Source organism: Trichosurus vulpecula, chromosome 4, assembly GCF_011100635.1.
Source record: "Trichosurus vulpecula isolate mTriVul1 chromosome 4, mTriVul1.pri, whole genome shotgun sequence".
NCBI lineage: Eukaryota > Metazoa > Chordata > Mammalia > Diprotodontia > Phalangeridae > Trichosurus > Trichosurus vulpecula.
The window spans coordinates 67810589-67831701 of NC_050576.1; the positions used below are offsets into that span (position 1 = coordinate 67810589).

General features: G+C 37.6%; 1 protein-coding gene across 4 annotated transcripts in view; it reads right to left on the minus strand.

Annotated features, from left to right (window-relative positions):
- Window positions 1–6038: 6038 nt before the first annotated feature.
- Window positions 6039–21113, minus strand: part of RC3H1 (ring finger and CCCH-type domains 1) — a 73357-nt gene continuing 58282 nt past the window's right edge. Inside the window, exons 12-20 of one of the 4 annotated variants that reach the window (XM_036754081.1) lie at window positions 20549–20919; window positions 19836–20000; window positions 15069–15221; window positions 12869–13082; window positions 12550–12640; window positions 11613–11745; window positions 9742–9891; window positions 8644–8759; window positions 6039–7826 (exon numbers count right to left, since the gene is read on the minus strand). In XM_036754081.1, coding sequence (XP_036609976.1) covers window positions 7676–7826; window positions 8644–8759; window positions 9742–9891; window positions 11613–11745; window positions 12550–12640; window positions 12869–13082; window positions 15069–15221; window positions 19836–20000; window positions 20549–20919 — 1544 coding nt within the window. In that variant the 3' untranslated portion in view covers window positions 6039–7675. Of the gene's footprint in view, window positions 7830–8643; window positions 8760–9741; window positions 9919–11612; window positions 11746–12549; window positions 12641–12868; window positions 13083–15068; window positions 15222–19835; window positions 20001–20548; window positions 20920–21113 lie in introns of all 4 variants that reach the window. The other 3 variants (XM_036754080.1, XM_036754079.1, XM_036754078.1) reach the window with 3 other exon arrangements.

Here is a 21113-nt window from a genome sequence, read left to right on the forward strand (position 1 = left end):
AAAGTAAACATAAATGGATTAAAATGTAACACAGAAAAAAATTATCCATTTCAAACTACTTTTCTTTCTCTTACTCCAAAAAGACTTTTAGGAGATAGTCATTACATCCACTTTCACAGTTTCCCCAAATCCTAATAGAGTGAAAGAATGATTCACAGATTGCAAATTTCACCCACAAATTCCAGTTACACTCAATTTTGGGGGGTTTGAAACATGAGAAGAAATATAACCACCATTTAGAAAATTCAGCAATTTCAATCAGCTGCTGCTGTAAGGCTCAATGAATTTGTTTTTTTGTTTTTTTAAAAAGAGGTATGTTAGGAAGAGAGTAGGGAGCGGAGGCATAGGAAAAAGGGGCAGGGAGAAACCAAACTACAACAAAGATTAGATATTTTAACATTGATTTAAAACAGTAGATATGAATTTTCACTTATCTAAAATTCTAAGTGATTAGATATAAGTGAAGTCACTTATAATCTGACTCAAATCTCATGGTCTCCTTTATTAACCTAGACTATTTTTGCTTTGTTAAATATACCTCTGCAGGGCACAATCACATACAATCAATACGATTGGTAAATTACACGAGCTCTAACCCAAGCATATATGCACCAATGTTAAAAAGTTACTTTTTAAAAAATCACAACATAAAATAAATTCCACCCAAAAAGGTGATAATGACTGCAGAAATGTCTCGGGAGACTGGTATGAGCCTAAAGACCAAATAACCATAGTCAGGTAAAAGGGAAACAGGGGTGGGGGGTGGGGTGGAGAAAAGAAACCACACATACCATGAAAGGAACCTCACAACTACAAAGTTGCTTTTGGAATTCAAAAAATGTATCCCATGACTACATCTTAACCCTTCTTTCTTCATCTCTTATCTTCCCAAAAAGCCACAGAACTATCCAAAAGCAAAATAACCATGTACCTGGACCAATGAATAAAAAAAGAAAGAAAAATAATTTTGAGTATTTCGAGTTCCAGTTACCAGAAGGGAAGGAAAACAGTATAAAAATGTTGGCAATGATGTACTTGGAAAAGAGTAGCCTTTTCCTGGGTGATTCCTTAGTAGCATAAAGAAAAAATATATGGCATGCACAAGTTAAAATGAAAATTCAAAACCACATAAATCAGAAAACAAAAGAATTTTTAAGGGGTTATTTCAGATAGTATTTGAATTACAGTCAAATTAAAGCTGAGGGATCAAGCCAATCTATGGTACTACTGATAGCTACAGGTAACAAACTCATGCCTCACTATAGTTTTTTTAAAATACAAAGTTAGGAAGGGCCACAGGACAGTTTCCAGTTGTAAAATGACTGAGTGCACACTCTGTTTTGGATGCCAAAGACTTGCTTTGCCTGCTGAGAATGGGATCTCCTCTCCTGCCTCCCAACCAGACTGAGACCTCAATACAAGAACTCAGTCATCAAATTTTATAAGAAACATTAAATATTCCACAGGTTTATCTTTTTCATTTGATGCACATTCAATTTTGGACACCGAATATTTTTGGTAAAATATAGCCTCTCCCTCTAGCCCAAAGAAAAGTGTATTACTCTAGGAATTTTTTTTCCTTTCTTTTTTGTTGGAGGTGGGGGTGGGGGTGGGGGGAGGAAGAGAAGTTGAAAAAGGAAGTAAAGGGTGTGCCAGGCTTTTGGTTTGAAAGAAATTCATTATCTGGATGAAAATCCAAGGACAGATAAATATGTGCTAAAGTTGGAATAGCTGTTAAAAAAAATTTTAGCTTAATAGTTTAGGTAACATCACACACACGTTCCTTGTTCCTTTTCATAATTTCAAAGGGCTGTTACCCACTTTGCTCAGTACAGTACAGAAAAGTTCTCTTAATGGGAAAATAGTTCTTACTCCTGGTATTTGAAGTGGTATTTTTCTTATTCTTTATCAAGAAAACAACTTAATAGTCTAAGTGTATCCTTTATGTATTATTTAGCATCACTTACAAGTGATAGCCAACTACGGATCCTAATGATCCAACAAATTTCTTTGCTTTTTAATGATCACATAAAATCTAAAAGATTTAGGTATTCAAAGTTAGCTATTCTTTCTAAAAAAGGCAAATTTCCCATTAAAAATATTTTTGAAGTGACTAAAAAGCTAATTTAAGAATATTTTGTGTTAAATCCAATACATCCAAAAAATACAAACCTAAAAGTCTTTTCAGCAGAATTTACTGAAGCAAACAAATCTGGAATTTAAAAAACAAAAAAAGAAGCCACTCTACTTTTAAATACGAGATTATCTGAGGACACAAAAATTATCATATTGAAATTTAATTTAGGCTATGTCACAGCAGGAAGGAATAAATGAATGAAGGCAAACAAAGAATGGATATCATAGCAAAATAATGCTATTAATGAGAGGCACCTTATTATATTCCAGATGTTCTGCTTACATTATTCTTCAGTCTGACAGTGCTGTACCAAAAACCCACGTGGACTAAGGACAGACATGCTAGGGGAAGAGAAAAAGTGGGCCACACACACCGCTGCCACCCGGACTCTTGTTTCAATGGCAAAAACAATCAAAGACGACCGCTCAAAACAGAAACCTCAGTGACAGACTGAGCAACTATTTTCTGGAAAATATAAAGAGGTTGGAGGAGTTGAGGTGGGAATTGTTTAAATGACTGATATAACACTATGACTTCTGATAAAAAAAAAATTTTCAATGGAGCTTGAAAAGATTTTACACAGGGATTCCCTAAAAAAGAAGAAAAAGTGAGGAGAGGCAACAAATAGTCTCAAGTTCCTTAGAATATATTTTCAAAAACTACATGATCCTTCCTTCACTAGTGGGGAATCAGTAATATTAACTGTATCCTCTTTGGTAAAAAGGACCTATGTGCATATTAACAACTCCACTTGTTCTTGTAAAAAACTCTCCCAAATGCAACACAAATATACCTTGCTTACTAAGCTGGATATCTCTTAACACCATTTCTAATCAGTGATTTGTTCAATAATTAATTTGTCGAGTCCCATGACTTGATTACAATGATATTAGCCTCTCTTTCCTTTATATACAAAGTTACAAGAGGTTGGGAGAATACAAAGAAATGCAAGACATGTATATGAAAGCAATAATGAGTTTCTTACAACACACTATTGTAAAAGATATGATATTAATCAGTTTAAAGAAATGACTTTCACTACCTTTATGCTTTATAAGGCTTTAGCAGTTAACTTTAGACACATCTGTCTGCACAGTACTATCACAACTCAGACACTAAAAGGTTTCACAATCAAAAAAAGGCCAATTCCCCCAAACCAAAACAGAGTAAAGCACAAGTCTTTGGCTCTCCTTTAAAGAAAATAGCAGGCTACCATTCTTAATCAGACCTTTGTTTGCCTACCAGTAGGGCAATACCACATTTGTGCATCACTGAGTAATAACACCATTAGAAAAGGCAACTTCACAGAAGTTATTGGCTAAGCGAATTCATTTGAATGCTCTGTTTTGAGGCAGCAAGCTGTCACTGTTGCACGATTGGGGAGGGTGGTGGGTGAGCAAAAGGGGATAAGCAGAGTGGAAAATTGACAAAAGAAACCAGGAAGCCGAGGAATTATTTTTTGGGTTAAATCTAAACATAGTGCTGCAAAATTTGAGATGTTTTAGGAATTCCTATTCTGCAATGTGATGGAATTAAATAAATAATAAAGTGGCAAGTGAGAATCATACACAATTCCTCTCTTATGGGAAATAAATGAAATGATAAAGTGTGGAAAAGGGCAAGTGAGGAATAGGGGATGGACAAGGTGAGGAAGAGGAATCACCCCCACAATACTAGGTGTCAAATACATCTGTATTTCTTGATTTGCCGGATGATTATCTGAGGCTGGCCTTGGAGGCAGGGTTATGTCCCTGTCAAACATTTCTCTAAGTGTGGGCTTTCGTAGGACAAGCTCTCCCTTTAACCATGAAGGTCACAAGGAATGAACCCTCAGTCATTTCATTCTCTTCAAAGGCACATAAGGAAGACAATCTACAGACTTAAGTGATGGATTTACTTTAAAAATATTAAGGTAAATAAAGTAAATTGCATATTTAAAGAAGGGCAACAGGGTCTAAAAATCATCTTCCAGATAACCTGTGAAAAATCCTGAAGGAGTATTCTTAGTTTAACATTGCCTACCCCAATGAAACCCTTATTCTGCTAGCTGAAAAAAGAGAACTGTCACAGGGCAATGCTTGTAAAGTCTTGCCCTTAATCCACTCACCTTTAATTAAGCCTTATAGCTTTTTCTAAAACTGTTCGGCAAAAAAGCCATGTTTTAGGTCATGCCTTAAATTTTACTTTCCTGGTACACATCAGTAAGCCAACTTCCCATTAACCTGACTGCATAAACAGAAACAGGAAATGAATGTCTTTGATATCCTGAAGAAATAATAATGTTCAGAAAAATCATTTTTCTAAGGAACTATGGTGTCAACCAACAGTTCTTACAGAGGAGGTATAATCATATTTACAGAGTTTCTCACACCTCCCAGGAAACTCACTCATGGGAAGAGACTATAAAGTAGTATTCAGAAGAATTTAAATTTTCTAAAAAAGTGTAAAGTTTGTAAACTATATTTCTAACCTGACTGGTTTTACTTGCTAATAACTTTCTCCATGGAAATAGGGAAACGACAACCAGAAATTTAAAACTAACCCAAGCAAGTGAGGAAAAGAAATCAATGCCTTTTGCAGATATTAACAAAAACTAGTTTAAGAGCCAATAGATTATGTCCAAACAGGACATTCACCCGGCCAAGTTAATCGCAACAAGGACACTGTACAAAGTGCAGCATGAATACAATTGGGGGGGAGGAGAATAGAACCACCACATACAATATTTTGGATTTTCTTTTGCTGCTGTACACAGAGAAAAAGTAGATGGATTTGAATTAAACAAGTGATGAGTATAGTTTTAATGATCATCTACCTGCCCAATTTTTTTTCTGAAATATGGAAATAGGGAATCAGAAACAGTAAATACATGCAATAACTCAGAGATTATTTTTTCAAAATCACATTTTTAAAAATAAAAACAAGGTGGCTACAAATTCAAGTTCAAACAACAGAATTTTTTTGGTTTACCCACATAGATGTATAGTGTAAATTCAACCTAGTTGGAAAAAGCTTTTGCATTACTAAAAAATTTTTTAAAAAATGTTTCTGAAGGAAAAAAGGTAAAAATAAGCTAGTGAGGGCTGCGCTAGCAGTAGAACTCACCAATTTTTCCATCAAAGAAACCTCCCTATGGATCTTTGCCTTTATTTGTGCTGCTACACAATCGAGGTCCCTAAAACTTCTACAGAACTACTTCTACCATCGGAATACACCATAACTTCTAAAATTAATCAACTTGCCTCTCAAATGAAGGAATTATCTAACATGTCCAAATGAGAAAAGGGGATTTGTCCAAATCATTCTCTGATGAAAGATCTACACATTGCCTTTTGTTTGTACAAAAAAATGAAGTAGAAACCTTGAGAATCCATCAGGGATATAGAAGCTTTTTCTTCCTTGTCCCCATGGAAAATAGGTTTTAAAAGAAGAATCAACTTAGGGGCTTAATACTCTGAAGTCAAATTTCAAAAGGTCAGAAAATCAGAATTTTCAAGTGAGCGAAAAAGAAAAAAATGTGGCTATTAACTGGAAAAAAGGTCTAGTTTTTGTTCAAGTTCAGTGCTTCTACCTCCCAATCGGACATTTGATCGCAACAGCTGCGCTCATGCGAAAAAATCCTTAAAACATACTTAATATATATACAGATATAACTATGTATATGTGTATACATATATAATATATATATAAATTTTTATTTAAATAAAAAAGAAAGCTCGAATCCCAAGCCAATATGTGTATATCAAATCCTTGACCAGCCAGGTCTGTAGGGCATAATCAAATTCAATGTGAAATAGTATATAAATGCGGTGCCTTGACTGGGCAAATTAAATAATTGCTACTCAAAAGAGTGTTCTGTTTGGACTCTCCTACTGGTAGGCAATGGCAGGACTGTATCACCTTCCCCCCCACCCCTCCCTTAATTAACAGTATGATGGACAAAAAGCTTAGCCCAAGGTTGCTATGACCTTAGCAGGAGTTAAGGGTTAAGAAAAAAAATAAACAAGAAAAATATTAACTCTTGCTTTTACCCAACCAAAGCAATGCAGTAACTTATTACATAACCAGTGCTTTCTGATTTAGTAGTCTAATACAGAAAAGGAAACAAAACAATCAGGCCAAGAGAGGGCAATAGGCAGGAAGAAAGGGTGACTTACATCAATTTATTCCCACTGAACACCAGATTTAGAGGCTTTCGGGCTCAGGTAGATATAAAATATCAGAATACGTGCAGCAATAATTAAATGTTCTTTTAAGTGGCTGGCAAGAAAAATTCTTCATTCCTACCAATGGCTTAATGAAGAGTAATTTTTTTAAAATTATGGTCAGTGAAAGTCCACCAAACTTGATTTTCAGGTATTAACTACCTACTTCTGCTAACTGTTCTGAAGAAAAACAGATGATTAGCCATTCAGACTGTCATCAAATGCCAGGCAATTTGCTTTCTTTTATCCTTCTTGGAAACAAAGAGCTTTCAGTGTCTCCAGTGCTATCTTCTCAGGACATAAAGAGAAAATAAAACAAGCTAAGACATGTAAAAAGGAACTTAGATGTTGAATTCATTTTCAGTTAAGACCAAGTGATACACTCTATCATATAAGATGTACTGGCTTCTGAATACACCATGATTTTTTCAACTGGAGTTCAGAAGCCAACAACAGAGCCCCAAATTTCTAGGCACTGCCTCAATATTTGCAACAAGAATCTCTAACCTGGTTAACAGAAGAAAGTTAGCATATTCTGTGCTTTCAGTGCTAAGCTACAATTGGCTTTCATTATAACCTGGGCTAAGTAAGGTAAATCAGTATTCTAATTATAACAAAGAGAAAGTTGGTAATGATAGCTCATATCTAGGGGTAAAAAAAACCCCTAAGACTTGCTTACAAAAAGGCAAGATGTTTAGCAAAGGAAAAAAGGTATTAATGATTGCCATTAAAAACAAAAACAACACACTTTGTAAAAAAAAAGTTTACTGCACATTTTCTGACATTACAGTCAGTAACCGAATTTTTGCCTCTGAAGCACCTTAAAATTCACACAAGGAGTTCAGGTGCTTTTTTGTTTAGGGGAAGTTGGGGCGGGGAGGGGAGGCAAGTTAAAGAAGGATGTGGGTAAGAAGTATACACTGGGTATGTAATAATACCAAAATAAAAGAAAAACCTACTTCATTAAGATCATACAATTAATCAAACAGAGTATATATATAATATCTTCTTCTTCTTTTTTTTTTAAAGCCCTGGATCCAAGGCGTCCAAAGTTATTAAAATAAAGTTCATTCACAGAACAAAAACAAATTTAATCTGAATTGCTTGCAGATACTGCTTATTTTCATTTTTTTTAATTAAAAAACGCATTAATGTGAACTATGTGCAGGTTTTGTTTTCAGTAGTGGTGTCTGTGCACATTGTCTCCGAACCTGCTGCTGTTCCTGGGTTTCTCTGGTTACCCTCAGAGCAGGTCTGGAAGTTATGAACACCACTCCTGCCCTTCTCCTCCGCAAACTGAACGAGGGAAGAAGAAAGCAGCTCTTCTCTCGTTTTAGGGAGCAGAACTGGGCGTGACTCCTGTCCTCTGAGAGTCATTGTTATCTCCTCCTCCCTCGGGATCCTCAGCCAAGGTCAGAGAGGAGGTCTTGTTTGACAGGAGGCTGATGTTCTCTTGTGATAAGGTTGATCCATTCGGCACCTCACTGCTAAAGTCGAAAGGATGACATAGTAGTGTAAAATGAGAGAATGAGAAAGATGATTACTTAGCTATGAAATGAACAAAGTTATCAAGGGGTAATACACATGTAGTGTTCTCTGCTCCACATCTACAGGGGGCAGCAAGGGGGCACAATGTATAGAGCACTGGCTCTGGAGTCAGGAGGACCCGAGTTCAAATTCGGCCTCACACACTTGACACTTAACTAGTTGTGTAACCCTCGGCAAATCACTTAACTCTTGACTGACAAAAGAAAAGAAAAAGCATCTACACTTTCAACTGCTGTGAAAATGTATCTTCTTGACATATTATTAATTCATCTTAAGAAATTATATCAAAGTCTATGATAAATTATTTTTTCCAACCACTAAAGAACTCTCATCATTACTTGATGGCACACAGTGCTAAAGCTGAATCTTATATTCAAATACAAAGATATTTGAAACAATGGCATTTAAAAAGTAATGTTGTGTATAGCTGGGTATTGTGGGAGCTTAACAAATAGACATGGTGGGAGTTCCTTAATTAGTACAATTAATTTGAAAGTCAGGAGGGAGTCTGAGTGAAAAAACCTTTGAATATTTCATTAAGTTTACGTTAATTAGCCAAATCACTACAGCAGCTTTGGTAGAGGAGTTATGAAAGCTAAATTTTTCATCTTAAGTATACATTCAAGATTAAAATTCAAACTAACAAGATCTTAAAATAGCTCTTAAATTTTAGCACAAACCAAAATAATCTTCCTTTGGATACCACATAGACATAGAAGATTACAAAGAGCAGAGGAATGCTCACTTCTTTACCTGAATGTCAATGCCAGGTCCTCAGCTGGAACCTTGTTTTGTGGTTCTGCTTGTCCGTTTTCTGCTTGCTTACTGGTACCCAATTTGTTCTTCATGTCCAGAGAAGATTGGTTCTCCTTTGAAAGAGGAGGAAATTCAAGTCATCTCTCAATTACCCAAGCTAATAGACAAGAGATAATACAAAACCGCAGGTATTCCAGATATTTTTATTGAGCGTTAAAATACAGAGTCAAAAACGAAGTCAAATTTACTCTAATATCCAGTTCTTACTTCCAGTGAACTGATCAAAGTCCTGGGACTACATGGGCAATAAAGGGGAGTAGGCTCCAAGACAAAATGGATAATTTTACTCATAAAAAAGGAGTTAACTCTATTTAACAACAACAAAAAACCCCCAACTTTTAAAACAGTTTAAAAAAATCATATTACTAACATGGAAAACCCAAGAAAACTAATACAAAACTAATACAAAACCTAAGAACATCAGTACTCTAAGTAAAACCCCACACACTAGTACTCTTTGGAAGAAATGGGTAAAGAGGGTGCATGTCACTAATTGTGCATGGAAAAACAAAAGGAAAAGGTGCTGGTAAGAGCTTTCATACACTACACTATTTCTACAGTGAGTGACAGCAATTCTATGCCTCCCAACTTGATTCCAGATTTCAAATCTAGTTTAAACATTTTCAGGTAATTTCTGTCTCTTTCTTTAAACAGAGAGCCTTCAGTAGGAGTTTTTGTTTTCTTTTTTTTTTGGAGGTGACAGGACTTTTTATTTAATCAATTAATTACCCTTTAGTTTTCAACATTCACTTCCCTAAGTTTTAAATTTTCTCCCCCTCCCTCCCTAAGACAGCATGCAATCTGATATGGGCTCTACACACACATTCCTATTAAACACATTTTCACAACAATCATGTTGCATAGAAGAATTAGGAGTTTTTCTAAATGCAGAGTATGAAGGAAAAAAAGAATACAACCACACAAAACAGGAGCATCCAACAAGGAGAGAGCTAATTTTTATAAAGCCGATGTGATCTCCTTCTCTGACTGTCAACAGATCTCTCTCTGATCATAGCAATTACTCAACTCACTCACCATGCTCAGCTCCCGAGTTCTCTTTCCGATTTCCCGCTCAACCTGGTGTAACTCCAAGCTCAACTGCTCACTTGAGACCATTCCGGGCCACTTTGGGGGTGGTGGTGGAGGCTGGGGAGGAGGCTGGCCTGCCAGAGTGTTCGTCTCCCTCTGCAACAGCAGCCTGTTACTAACAGCCTAAATGCACAAAGCCAAGCATATACCACTCAGCACTCATACCATGCAAAAAACTGAACGAGGAATAAGTGGTGATCACTGCTTTATGACAATAAGGGCAAATATATTTCCAACAAAAATGATGGCATCATAAAGCACTGCCTCTTTCTTTAAACACTATGTAAAATATTAAGGTCTAGAGGCACTAAGTTTTTGCCTTCCTTTGTATCCCCAACTGAGTATTTATTAAGTTACAGTGACTTCAGATGTTCCATGTTTAGTGTTCTTTTTCTTTTAATTAAGTAGGACAAACTGGTAAAGATTTGCCCATTCCAACCCATTTAAAAAAATTTCTGCTGGGATTTTAAGCCCATAAACCTTTCAGTGGGGATTATTTAACGTAATGGCAAAGAGGTCTGGCTAAAATAACTGACGTGACTAGCAGCTAGCAAAGTTAGAAATGACCCTAATCTGCCTTTCAGATAGATAGTTCTAGAAACTGACAGAATAAAAGACTAAATTAAGCAATAAATCTACAGACTGCAAATATCTTCCTAGAGGGAAAAAAAGGCACCAGGGCTGAAGACTCTAAACTTCTGAAAGTGCAGGATCTAATTCAAGATAAATATGCTCAACCACAGCTGCATTACAGTGATCAGATGTGGCAGAAAGGAGACTGAGACAATCCAAAATTATGATACTGACAAAAAGCAGACATGCAAAATATAAACATATTCCAGACCCCATGAATGCTAAAAACCTCAGCACAATAGCACAAAGCAAGACATGAGATTAAAAACACCCTCCTCCCCAACAATTCTTATTTCAATGATAAAAACAAGGACTGCGGTGAGTTATAATTCTCTCCAAAACAATCAACAATCATTTTTCCTGAAGGAAAATAATATATTAATATCCACACTTGGTGTTCTAATGGTTTTCTCTAGAAGACAAGTGAAATTATCACCAAAGGGTGATAATTTTAGCACAAGAAGATTTAATCATTCTTCATCTATGCTCCCATAAGGATGCCACCAACATTATTTGTTACATTTGATATCCAATATTCCTTTCACAAACTTGCAATCACAATTACAAAATAAGACAGCAAGCTTGTCTTCTGAAATTTATTCCAAAATCTCATACGCACATGCAAGACTGGAGGAGGTAGCCCATGAGCTGACCCTTAGGGCCATATGGACTACGTATCAGATAAAGCACAGGGGCAGATGGGAGTACTGAGTTCAGGAAATAAAAAGAAAGCCCCTTTAGCTAAAACACAGAATATATAAAGATTAATGTGAGCACAGGTCATTACTTTTTTACCTCCCTTTTTTTTAAGATTTAAGAAAAAAATTTATTATTTTTATTTTTACTGTATAACACTCAGTTCTACAAGTTTTTGAGTTCCAAATTTTCTCTTCCTCCCTCTCTTCCCCTCTTCCCCCCCAAGATGGCATGCTATCTGATATATTGCCTCCCATTTTTCAAAGAACATCACTGATGGAATTAATTACAAATGGTGGCAATCTTAGAGAGAAAGAATACAAATCAAGACTTTAAAAAAAGGGCACTTATACATAATATGCACCTAAACGTTTGCTGAATGACATTAATGAACAGGATTAAGCTAAGACCATTTGTTCCTCATTACCATAATTCTTGTCCCTTCAAAGTCTCTAGCCAAAAAAGCAAAGGCATATCTGGGCAAGTACCTCGAGTCCTCGAAGCTGGGTGTGCTGATTAATCTGGTGGTTCAACTGCTGCAGCTCTAGTCTGAGCTGTTCTCTCTCAGCAGAGGGCAAAGGCTTCCCATGACTGGCCACTTCCGACATGGACAATCTTTCCCTTTGATGGGAAAACAATAAAAGTAATTGAAGTGTAACCATTGTAGCCAGAATAACTGAACGGCAAGAGAAAACTCACTTAAGGTTCACAGAGAACTCTCTGTGAATACTTTTAACCCAGTGATACCACTACTACGTCTGTATCCCAAAGAGATCAAAGGAAAAAGACCTATATGTACAAAAATATTTATAGCAGCTCTTTTGTAGTGGCAAAGAACTGGAAATCAAGAGGATGCTCATCAACTGGGGAACGGCTGAACAAGCTAACAAGTATGATTGTGATGGGCAACAGTACATTGTGCTACAAGAAATAACAAGGGGGATAGTTTCAGAAAAAATGTAAGACCTATATGAATTGATGCAAAGTGAAGAGAGAACAACCAGGAGATCATTGTGCAGAGTAACAGCAATGTTGTAATGATGATCAACTGTGAAAGCCTTGGCTGCTCCGATCATTAAAAAGATTTGAGATAATTCCAAATGACGTGATGAAAAAATGCTATCCACCTCCAGAGAACTGATGAACTGAGTGCCAACTGAAGTATTATTTTTGCACTCTTTACTTTTCTTGCCTTTAAAAAAAATTATGGCTAATACGGAAATAGGTTTTGCATGATTTCACATGGATAATTTATATATTGCTCGCTTTCTCAGTGGGCAGGGGAAGGGAGAGTTTGGAGAGGGGAAAGAAAACTTAAAACGGAAAGAATGCTAACAAGAATACTAAAAACAAAACATCGTTACAACACGCACAGAGAAAAAGAAAAACAATCCACCCCTTCTCCACACAGAAAGACAGACATACCTTTCAGTGAAGTGTCCCTGAGAAGGCATTGTTTGGTGAGGAGAATATGGAGAACCTCCCCAGCCACCGTGAGCTCCATATGGACTGTAATCTTTAAGAGAAAGAGAGATATTTAGGGAATATCCAATTCATGCTGGCTTCTTTTCCTTTAAGCTACAGTTACTTGCTTCCTAGACAGCCTCACATCAGGTCCTCCTATAGTAACACAATTTTCTAAAAATCAGATAAATTAAATACCGACAAGCTAAGAATACTTCAATACTAAAGAAAAAAGCCAAAAATATTTCATCTGACCCTCAACAAATTCACAAACACTCACCAGAAATGCTGATTGATTTGGTGGAAGTCCCCTGAGCTGCCAGAGCCTGCATTGGGCCAGAACCCTGATACATGGTCTTGGAAGTTCGAGATATGGCGCCAAACCGGGACACTGTGGGCCGGTCACCAAATGGGATGAGGTCATCATCACTGGTTTCTGCTACCCTTCGCTGAAGTTCTAGCCTCTGGTCTCTCACACTTTTACTTTCCACATTCTGGTAGACACAAGTCAAAAAGAGAAAGCCCATCCCCACCGTAAGTTTTTTCTACTATAATGTTCTTTACCTCTATAAGACTAAAAATACTACAACAAAACTAGAAAGAGGAGTAGAAGGACTCAGAAGTGTTCTATATTTTATTTCAACATAGAATTACTGAATGGTAGAGCTGGTTCTGGATCCCCTAGTCCAGGTTTTCTTAACTTTGGGGTCCATGACACTGTGTGTCTTATATTTTGATAATTATTCAAAATAGTTGGTTTTGTTTGTAATCCTATGTTCTGTATTTTGGGCTTTTAAAAACATTCTGAGAAGGTAGCTGTGACACAAAAAAGGTGAACACCTCTGCCCTGATCCAATAATAAAGACAATTAGGGCAAAGTTGAGTCCACACAGCTAGGAAGTGATGAAACCACTTCCTAAAGTTTTCAGAGAGGATTTCAGTTAGGGAATAAGAAATGAATCAGACCAGGGTCCTTAACCTTTTTTTTGTGCCAATGTTCCCTTTGGTAGTCTGGTGAAGCCTCTTCTCAAAAGAATGTTTGTTATCAACATTCATAATTGAAGGAAATGCTAAAATTCAGTTAAAGATGGGTAAAAATCAAAAGCCATTTACATTCACAGTTTCCCTGAAATCTATCCATGCCCCTTCCTGTGGGGGTCCATGGATCCCAGTTTGAGACCCCCTGAGCTAAACTGAGCAACCCAGAACAATTTCCATAGACTAGGAGGTTTTCCAAGACTTGCTACAGGAATCTTTAATTATTGAAAAGCCCAAGAGCTGAACTCTGAATGACGCATTTCTGGTCTGAAAGAGCTTAAAGGGTGGGACAGGGTGGGCAATGTTTGTCTGCCCAGTTGAAAGGTGGGAGATTTGTTTTCATTAACATTTCTGTTACTTACATTAATATCTCCTTTTAGTCAATGCCACAAAGGTTCTGCTTCCTGACAGAAGATAAACTCCTTAAGGGATGGTCTCTTTTTTTTTCTCTCTATCTCCTCAGGGCCTGGCACAGAACCTGCATAAATGCTTGTGGACCAATTAACAAGATCTTTCCAAAAATCGGGTCCTCCGCTTTTTTCTCCACCACATACAAACTCAAGTACAGACTAATTTTCTACCTCCCACTTTTGATCATATACTAATATTAAAAAAAAAAAATCACAAAGCTGGAGAAGAACTTACCAGCCACCAAGTTCAATCCCTTATCCTCAGAGAGATTAAAATGTAATTGGGAAATGTTTAACAAAATGTGCAATACAACACAGATAATGTTAATTTGTGGTTTTCTAGGTCAACAAGAGGCCAGCAAAGATAAGTATCTATTTGAGTTTGACACACCACTGTCCAACAGATTGATACATTCTGCCACAAAACTCCAAACAAGCAGTCCTAAAAATTCTTCTTGAATATCTCAAATAATAGGGAAATAACTCACTATCTTAATGCTGTTACCTATTCCAATTTGGAGGCAGCTCAAATTATGAGAAAGTTATTCCTGATATTGGACTGAGATTTACCTCCTAACTTCCACTGGTCCTAGTTTCTTTCTCCTATAACCACTAAAAATAAATCCATTTTCTCTTTTCAAATAACAGCCCTTCAAAGCAGGGCAACAATTAGCTTACCTAGACTTCAGACAGAAGTTGTTTTAAGCACTGTGAGAATTAATGGGTTACTACCACTTAAAACATTAACTGTAGCAGTAATACTATTTACACTTCAGAACTATTAAAAAATTTAAGTTTATAATTCAGTAAAGACAACATAGTGCATGTCAATTTGGTCTCAGTTGTTGGGGAACTGCACTGTTACAAAAGTTGACATCAAACAGTAGGGAAAGCAGAAATGAACTGGGAAACCTGGATTCTAGGTGGCAAATTCTAAAGATAGGCCCATTTTGCAGGCCAGAGGCCAGAGTCTGCTGAAAAGACAGGACTTGGGACTACAGATTGTTTACACAAGTCCACTGTTGTACCTACCGTCATCTCCACACTGCCAGCTGCAACAGCATCTTTGGGTTTTGCATCTTTGGTCCCTATGTAGGAGCCGATGGTGTCACATGACCAAGGGGAGTACTGGCTGTAATCATTCCCTTTGTATTTCCCAGCGATTTTCAGGTCATCTTCCAAATACTGGAGATGAGAAACGGGATGAAGCTGTGAGTAATCAGGGCAAAGATGAAGCAAGGGCATTTCCAAATTAATTTTTAGTTGGAAGCAAAATGCTGTGGGACAGTGCTGTGAGATAAATGCTTCACATTAGAGGGTTTCTGTTTACTGGCACAAGTTATGAAGCTGAAAAACTGCTCTTGTAGCTTAAAGATTCTAGACATTTGAAGTTCAAGTCAATACAAATAAACATAACTAGTGTTACTGTAAATGGTGATAAACAGGATTTTAATACCATCGTTCTCATCAAAAAGAAAACAGAAAAAAAAATCCAAGTAAAGAATCATATTCTATAGTGAAAAAAAAATACTTACAACTTACCATGTTACAAAAGTGAATTTTGTAATTTGATATAAATTTCATAAGTCGTTAAAATACTATACCTTATTTGTCTGCCTCAATATGGATAAAAATCCAAAATGTGATAAATTGGAGAGGTCAAACCAACCAATAGCATTTGACTGCTCTGAGGTCTCTCAGAAATTCAAAATATAATGTGAGCTCAGTCAGTCAAGAAGAACTTACTAAGTGCCTGTGCTAAGTGCTAGGGACACAAAAAAAGAAAAAAAAGTTCTTGCTCTCAAGGAGCTCAGTCGAATAGGGGAGGCAACATGAAAACAGCTACGTATGCATAAACAATATATATTAGAGAAAAAAAAAGAGCATCCTGGCCGTACAACAGCGCCTGGCACACAGAGAGCACTTAAAAAAAAGCATGCTGGTCTTACTGATTGACCAAGGAAAGACAGGGCCCTGGGGCGTGTGTGTTGGGGGTGTTATGGACGTAAGTGGAGCAAAGGGGTGAGGTGTGGTCTACTTTAGTGAATGGCAGTGACACATATCTACATGACGGCCTATGGAAAACCTCTTACATAACAGTAACAGGCAACATAGACAGCACACTTGGAGGCACGCGAAGCGCTCTACAGCCGTGATCATATTCGCCAATGTCTCATTTTATCCTAGGAGGTAAGTGCTGTTACTATTCCCGTTTTCCAAATAAGGCTGATAAACTGAAGGTCACACAGCGAGGTGAGAGTTGAACCGAGCTTTCCTGACTCCAGCTCTGTCCGCTCTGCTGCCTAGCTGCCTTCGACTCATAGGGGATTTACATTTAAATTTTCTGAAGAAGGATCAAAGTTTTATCTATCCTGGAAGACAACAAGGAACCCAGTGGCAAGGATATTAGTCTTGGGAACCTGAAGACAAGCCAGAAACTGAGGTCCTGGGACCAACAGTATTTAACATGTACTAGCTTGACCTAGGAGAAAAGCATGTGTGCCAAGTGTCTGCCGCACTATGCTGTTTACATAATAGCTACTAAAGATGTTTTTAAAATCAAATTTATTATAAAGAATTCAACTCAGTAAACATTTACTAGGTGTCTCCTCAGCGCCCAGCACAAAGCAAGATGAGAAGTTCACTAAGTTCCTGACAAGGAAGCTGACATTCTACTAAGGAAAATAACATGGATGAGAACACACAAAGTAATTTCAGGTGAGGGGGAGAGCACCTAAAGGAGGCAGCACTTGGGGTGAAGCTTGAAACAATCAAAGACGGAGCCCATTAAAAGAGTTTGTATTATGTAAAGGCAGAGTGTAAGGAACATTGGTGGGAAAGGGAGGATGGAATACAGTGTGATGAGAAAATAACATCCTAGAAAGATTAGATAATAATTACAAGGGACTAAGATCAAACAAATATCAGTGCATTTACATTTAATAGTAGAAGCAAGAAGGAGACACCAAAGCTCTTGAGCAGAGAGTGACCTGATGAGGACCAGCAGTTATGTAGAGGTGTCAAATAAGCTGCATATGCACCAGAACCAGATTAAAATATCAACAAGAAACGTTTAACAAAATAGGTGAAAATACAATTCAACATAGATATTGCTAATTTGTGCTTTCCTAAGTCAATGTGTTGCTGGCAAGGATGTTTCTATTTAACACTCCTGGTGCAGAGGACAGTGAAAAGTGACAAGCGTATCAACTAAAGAAGTAGCTATGTGAAGAGAGAGAAAGGAATAAATAGACGTTACAGAGTCAAAAGTGAGAAGACTTGGACATGATAGAAAGGGGAGGGGGAGAGAAGAGTGAAGACTCAGACATGATTCCGAATGGAACAATGAGAATGCTCTCAGTGAAGGGAGGGTTGGGGTGGAGATCACAGGTAGTTTAAAGGGAAAAAACCAGTGAGTTCCACTTTGAACATGTTGAATCTGAAATACCCATGGAACTTCCAGGTGGAGCTGGCTAGCAGGGATATGGAATTCGAAGAGATGAAGGTGAATCGAATGAAGCTGGAAGAGATGTATTGCCAGTCATCTGTGTAGATTTCAGAATTAAAACTAAGAGAGCCAATGAGATCACCAAGAGAGAGCACAGAGAGTTGAGGGCCCGAGGGCAGAGTTCTGGGCAAACACGGATAAGAAGCCTATAAAGAGGACTGAGAGGAATACAAGTCACCTAACTTTCCTCTTCCTTCACATACCCCTGTGATCTAGTGACAGTGGCCTCCTCCTTTTCCTCCCTTAAGATTCAGGACTCTGGGCATGTTCACTGGCTCTCCTCCATGCCTGGGATTCTCTACCTCCTTATTTTATCTGCCAGCTTCCATCAGAGATGGAAGAAGCCTTTCCCATTATCCCTTATCCCTGATGCCTTTTCTATGTTGATTATCTCAAATTTATCCTATACATGGTTTGTTTATACATAGTTGTTTGCACTTTGTCTCCTCCATGAAACTGTTGAGGTCTTTGAGAGCAGGGACTGTTTTAGCCTCTCTTTGTATCTTCAGTCCTCAGCACAGTGCCTGGCACAGAGCAGGCACTTAATAAATGTTTGTTGACTTGTCCAGGAGACAGAAGTGTCAAGAAAACCCAGAAAGACAAAAGCATTCAGGAAGAAGCAAGGAGGAAGTCAATGCTCTTTGGAAATCAAGGATGACAAGGACTGAGAAAAGGCCATGGAATGTAATAGTTAATGCAATATTGGTGACCTTGAAGAATGCAGTTTCAGCCAAGTAGTGTAGTTAGAAGGAAGTGGGATATGGCAAGGGAGGGATATGACAAGTAGAGGCAAAGTATAGGAGGAAGATTCTGTTTCCTTCTTGATTTTTTGTTTAGCTGAAGTCAAGAAAGGCCATCAAAAGAGCTGTGTGGCGGTAGTAAAAAAAAAAAAAAAAAGACCTGGATGCTAGTCCAGCTCTAACTCATTGTGTGATTTTGGACAAGTTACTCAGATAAGGAAGTTATTTTCTTGGATTTCAGTGTTCTCATCTAGAAAATGATGGGGCTATAGTAAATAAAATTGTTTCTTTTTAAAATATTACATAGTCTCTCTTAATGTACTCTGACGCCATAAATGATGGCTTCATCATCAGTATTAAGATTTAGACTGAAGGAATATCAGCAAAATTTCTGTGGGACAGCTCTGGGCAAAGGGCTCTGAATAAGTGCCTGGAGCCCAAGTCACAAAAGCAAAGTCTGAGTGGCAGAAACAGGAAGACATCCACTCAGCTACTAAAAAGCCAGAAAAGAAAGCTCTTAGTGCCAACATACATGGTACTGTCAAACGGTGCAAAGGAGAGGGCTTCATCAATGAAAGAAGCATTTCTGTCTGTCTGGCCGCTGCAATCTAAGCAGCACCGAGTACTTCCAGCTGAAACCTGACAGATGTGGTCATTTCCCTCTCTTCATTAGCTCTTCTGGGCCCTGTGTGCAGTGCTGTATCCCCAGGTGGCATATCATCGAGGCTGTCTACTGCCCCTCCTGCATCTGACCTTCCTTTTGTTTCCTTGTCACCTCTGAGGACTAAGCAATTCTGGGGCATCTCACCATCATCTCGAGGTCTACTGCTCTTTTTGCTTTTACTATCTCCAGAGGCGGAGGGATGTTGGGGCTAGGGTTTTACTCCTGCTTTTTTCACACATATGCTGATTACTTTTCAGAAAACAAACAAACAAGGCTGTCATGGATGCATGAGGCTGACTTTCAGATAACTAAAGCTAATGTAATATTGAACTACAATTATAATCGCTGACCTTCACAGGAAGATGCTAATCTCATGATCAGTAAGTAGTAGAGGGGCTGGTTAACAGGTAGCAGAGCCCTAGGATGGAGTGCTCCTCGGTACTTCAGGAGGGAGTCAAGAACGGAAGAGCAGCCTTATAATGAATTTTGTAGAAGGGTATTATATAGCAGTATTCCAGCACATTTTCAATTGCTGCTGTTACTAAGGGGAAAAAATTGTTATCATGTGGATTTAAATAAGAAAAAAAGTATAAAATATTTTGACTTCATTGATTAATTTGTAATGATCTATACATTTAGAAAACTTTAATTGTCATTTCTCATTAATCCAAATAGAGAGCTGAATATAGTAACTTTTCTTAAGTGGGCCAACTCTAACTTCATCTTGCTCATTACTGGTAATTTATCTGAATCATTATATTTATTTTAATTTTAACATAAGACAAATCAAAACATTAGCCATTTTGATTGCAAATGAAAAACTCCTGAATGAATGCTGTCCATTTGCTTTCAAACAGACACTGAAGATTTAAGACCATAATGCTTACTTCCTCTGGATGGAATGAGTGGGGCAAGGTTGGTGAAGGTGCAAAAGGAGGTGGGGAGATGACTTTTCTCTCTTCTAGTTGGGCCATGATTTCCTTCCGTCGTCGATGTAGCTCATCGAGACTAGGGTGGGCCTGGGGGGGAGGTGGAAGTCTGCTGTACGGCTCCTAGACATGAAATGAAAAGTTTAGAAATGACTTTAAAAACCCACTGAATATATTTAACGGATATTTAGATGGTTAATAGCTTTGTTACATCCACTTTATAACATTTATTTTAAATGTTTCCCCCTCCCCCTTCCTTATGTAAATACATAATCTGACAAACTTGATGCTCAAAATTTAAAACCAACAAAAATCTGTCGAAGTTCTCAAGAGAAGAAGGCTAGATTTCTTATTGTCAACCAGGTAGCTGTCAACCTTCAATTATGCTGAAAATTTTTTATCTTTTAAAAAAAAGTCAAGAAATGAAGAAAATAGGATTGTGGCCAAAAAAAGGAAAGAAAAAAGGAACATGGCTTCACTTTTAATAACAAATTAACCAAATTATTAAAGCATAAGAAGAAAAACTGGTAATCCAGAAATAGAATCTTTGCCCATATTTTAAAAGCTAGATTAGGTAGCGAGGTAGTAGCACTAACGAACCTAATCAAAAGGTTAGAGAATCATTTCAAGAGACTAATTCATTAAATAGTGATTTTTAAAAATAGGCATACTCTGATATATGGAGGTCTTATCTGACTTGGATGTGGACCCACTGGATAATAACTTTCTATCTGCTGGTATCTCTCCCTGGACTCTGGTACATAAGGTGAAACAGCTGCAGGTGGAATCTCAATGGGCACGGGGCTTTCCTGGAAAATCTCCTCTCGTGGATAAGACTGAGTAGGGTACACACGACGGCCATCATAATGTGGTGGGTACATGGGTGGGTACTGCTGTGGCTGAGTCCCATACTGGGAGTTTACTACACGATCCTGGAGGTAGGGTGAGTAATGATCCAAGTATGGAGGACCAGGTTCAGGAGCAGATGGTGGAGGTCGGACAAAGCGAGAGACACACTGCGGGGTTGGAGTATAGTACATCCCTGTAAGAATAAAACAAGCACCAAAAACAGTATTTGTAAGCAAATCTTCTAGTGAGAAATGGACTTTAATTTTTTGCCTCTTTAACCAATCATGAGAAGAGTCATTAATTTATTCTTTGCATTACAAAATAGACAGCAAGACAATCCAGTAAAATGTGGGAAAATGTTAAACCTGAAAACAGTAGCAAAGCTTT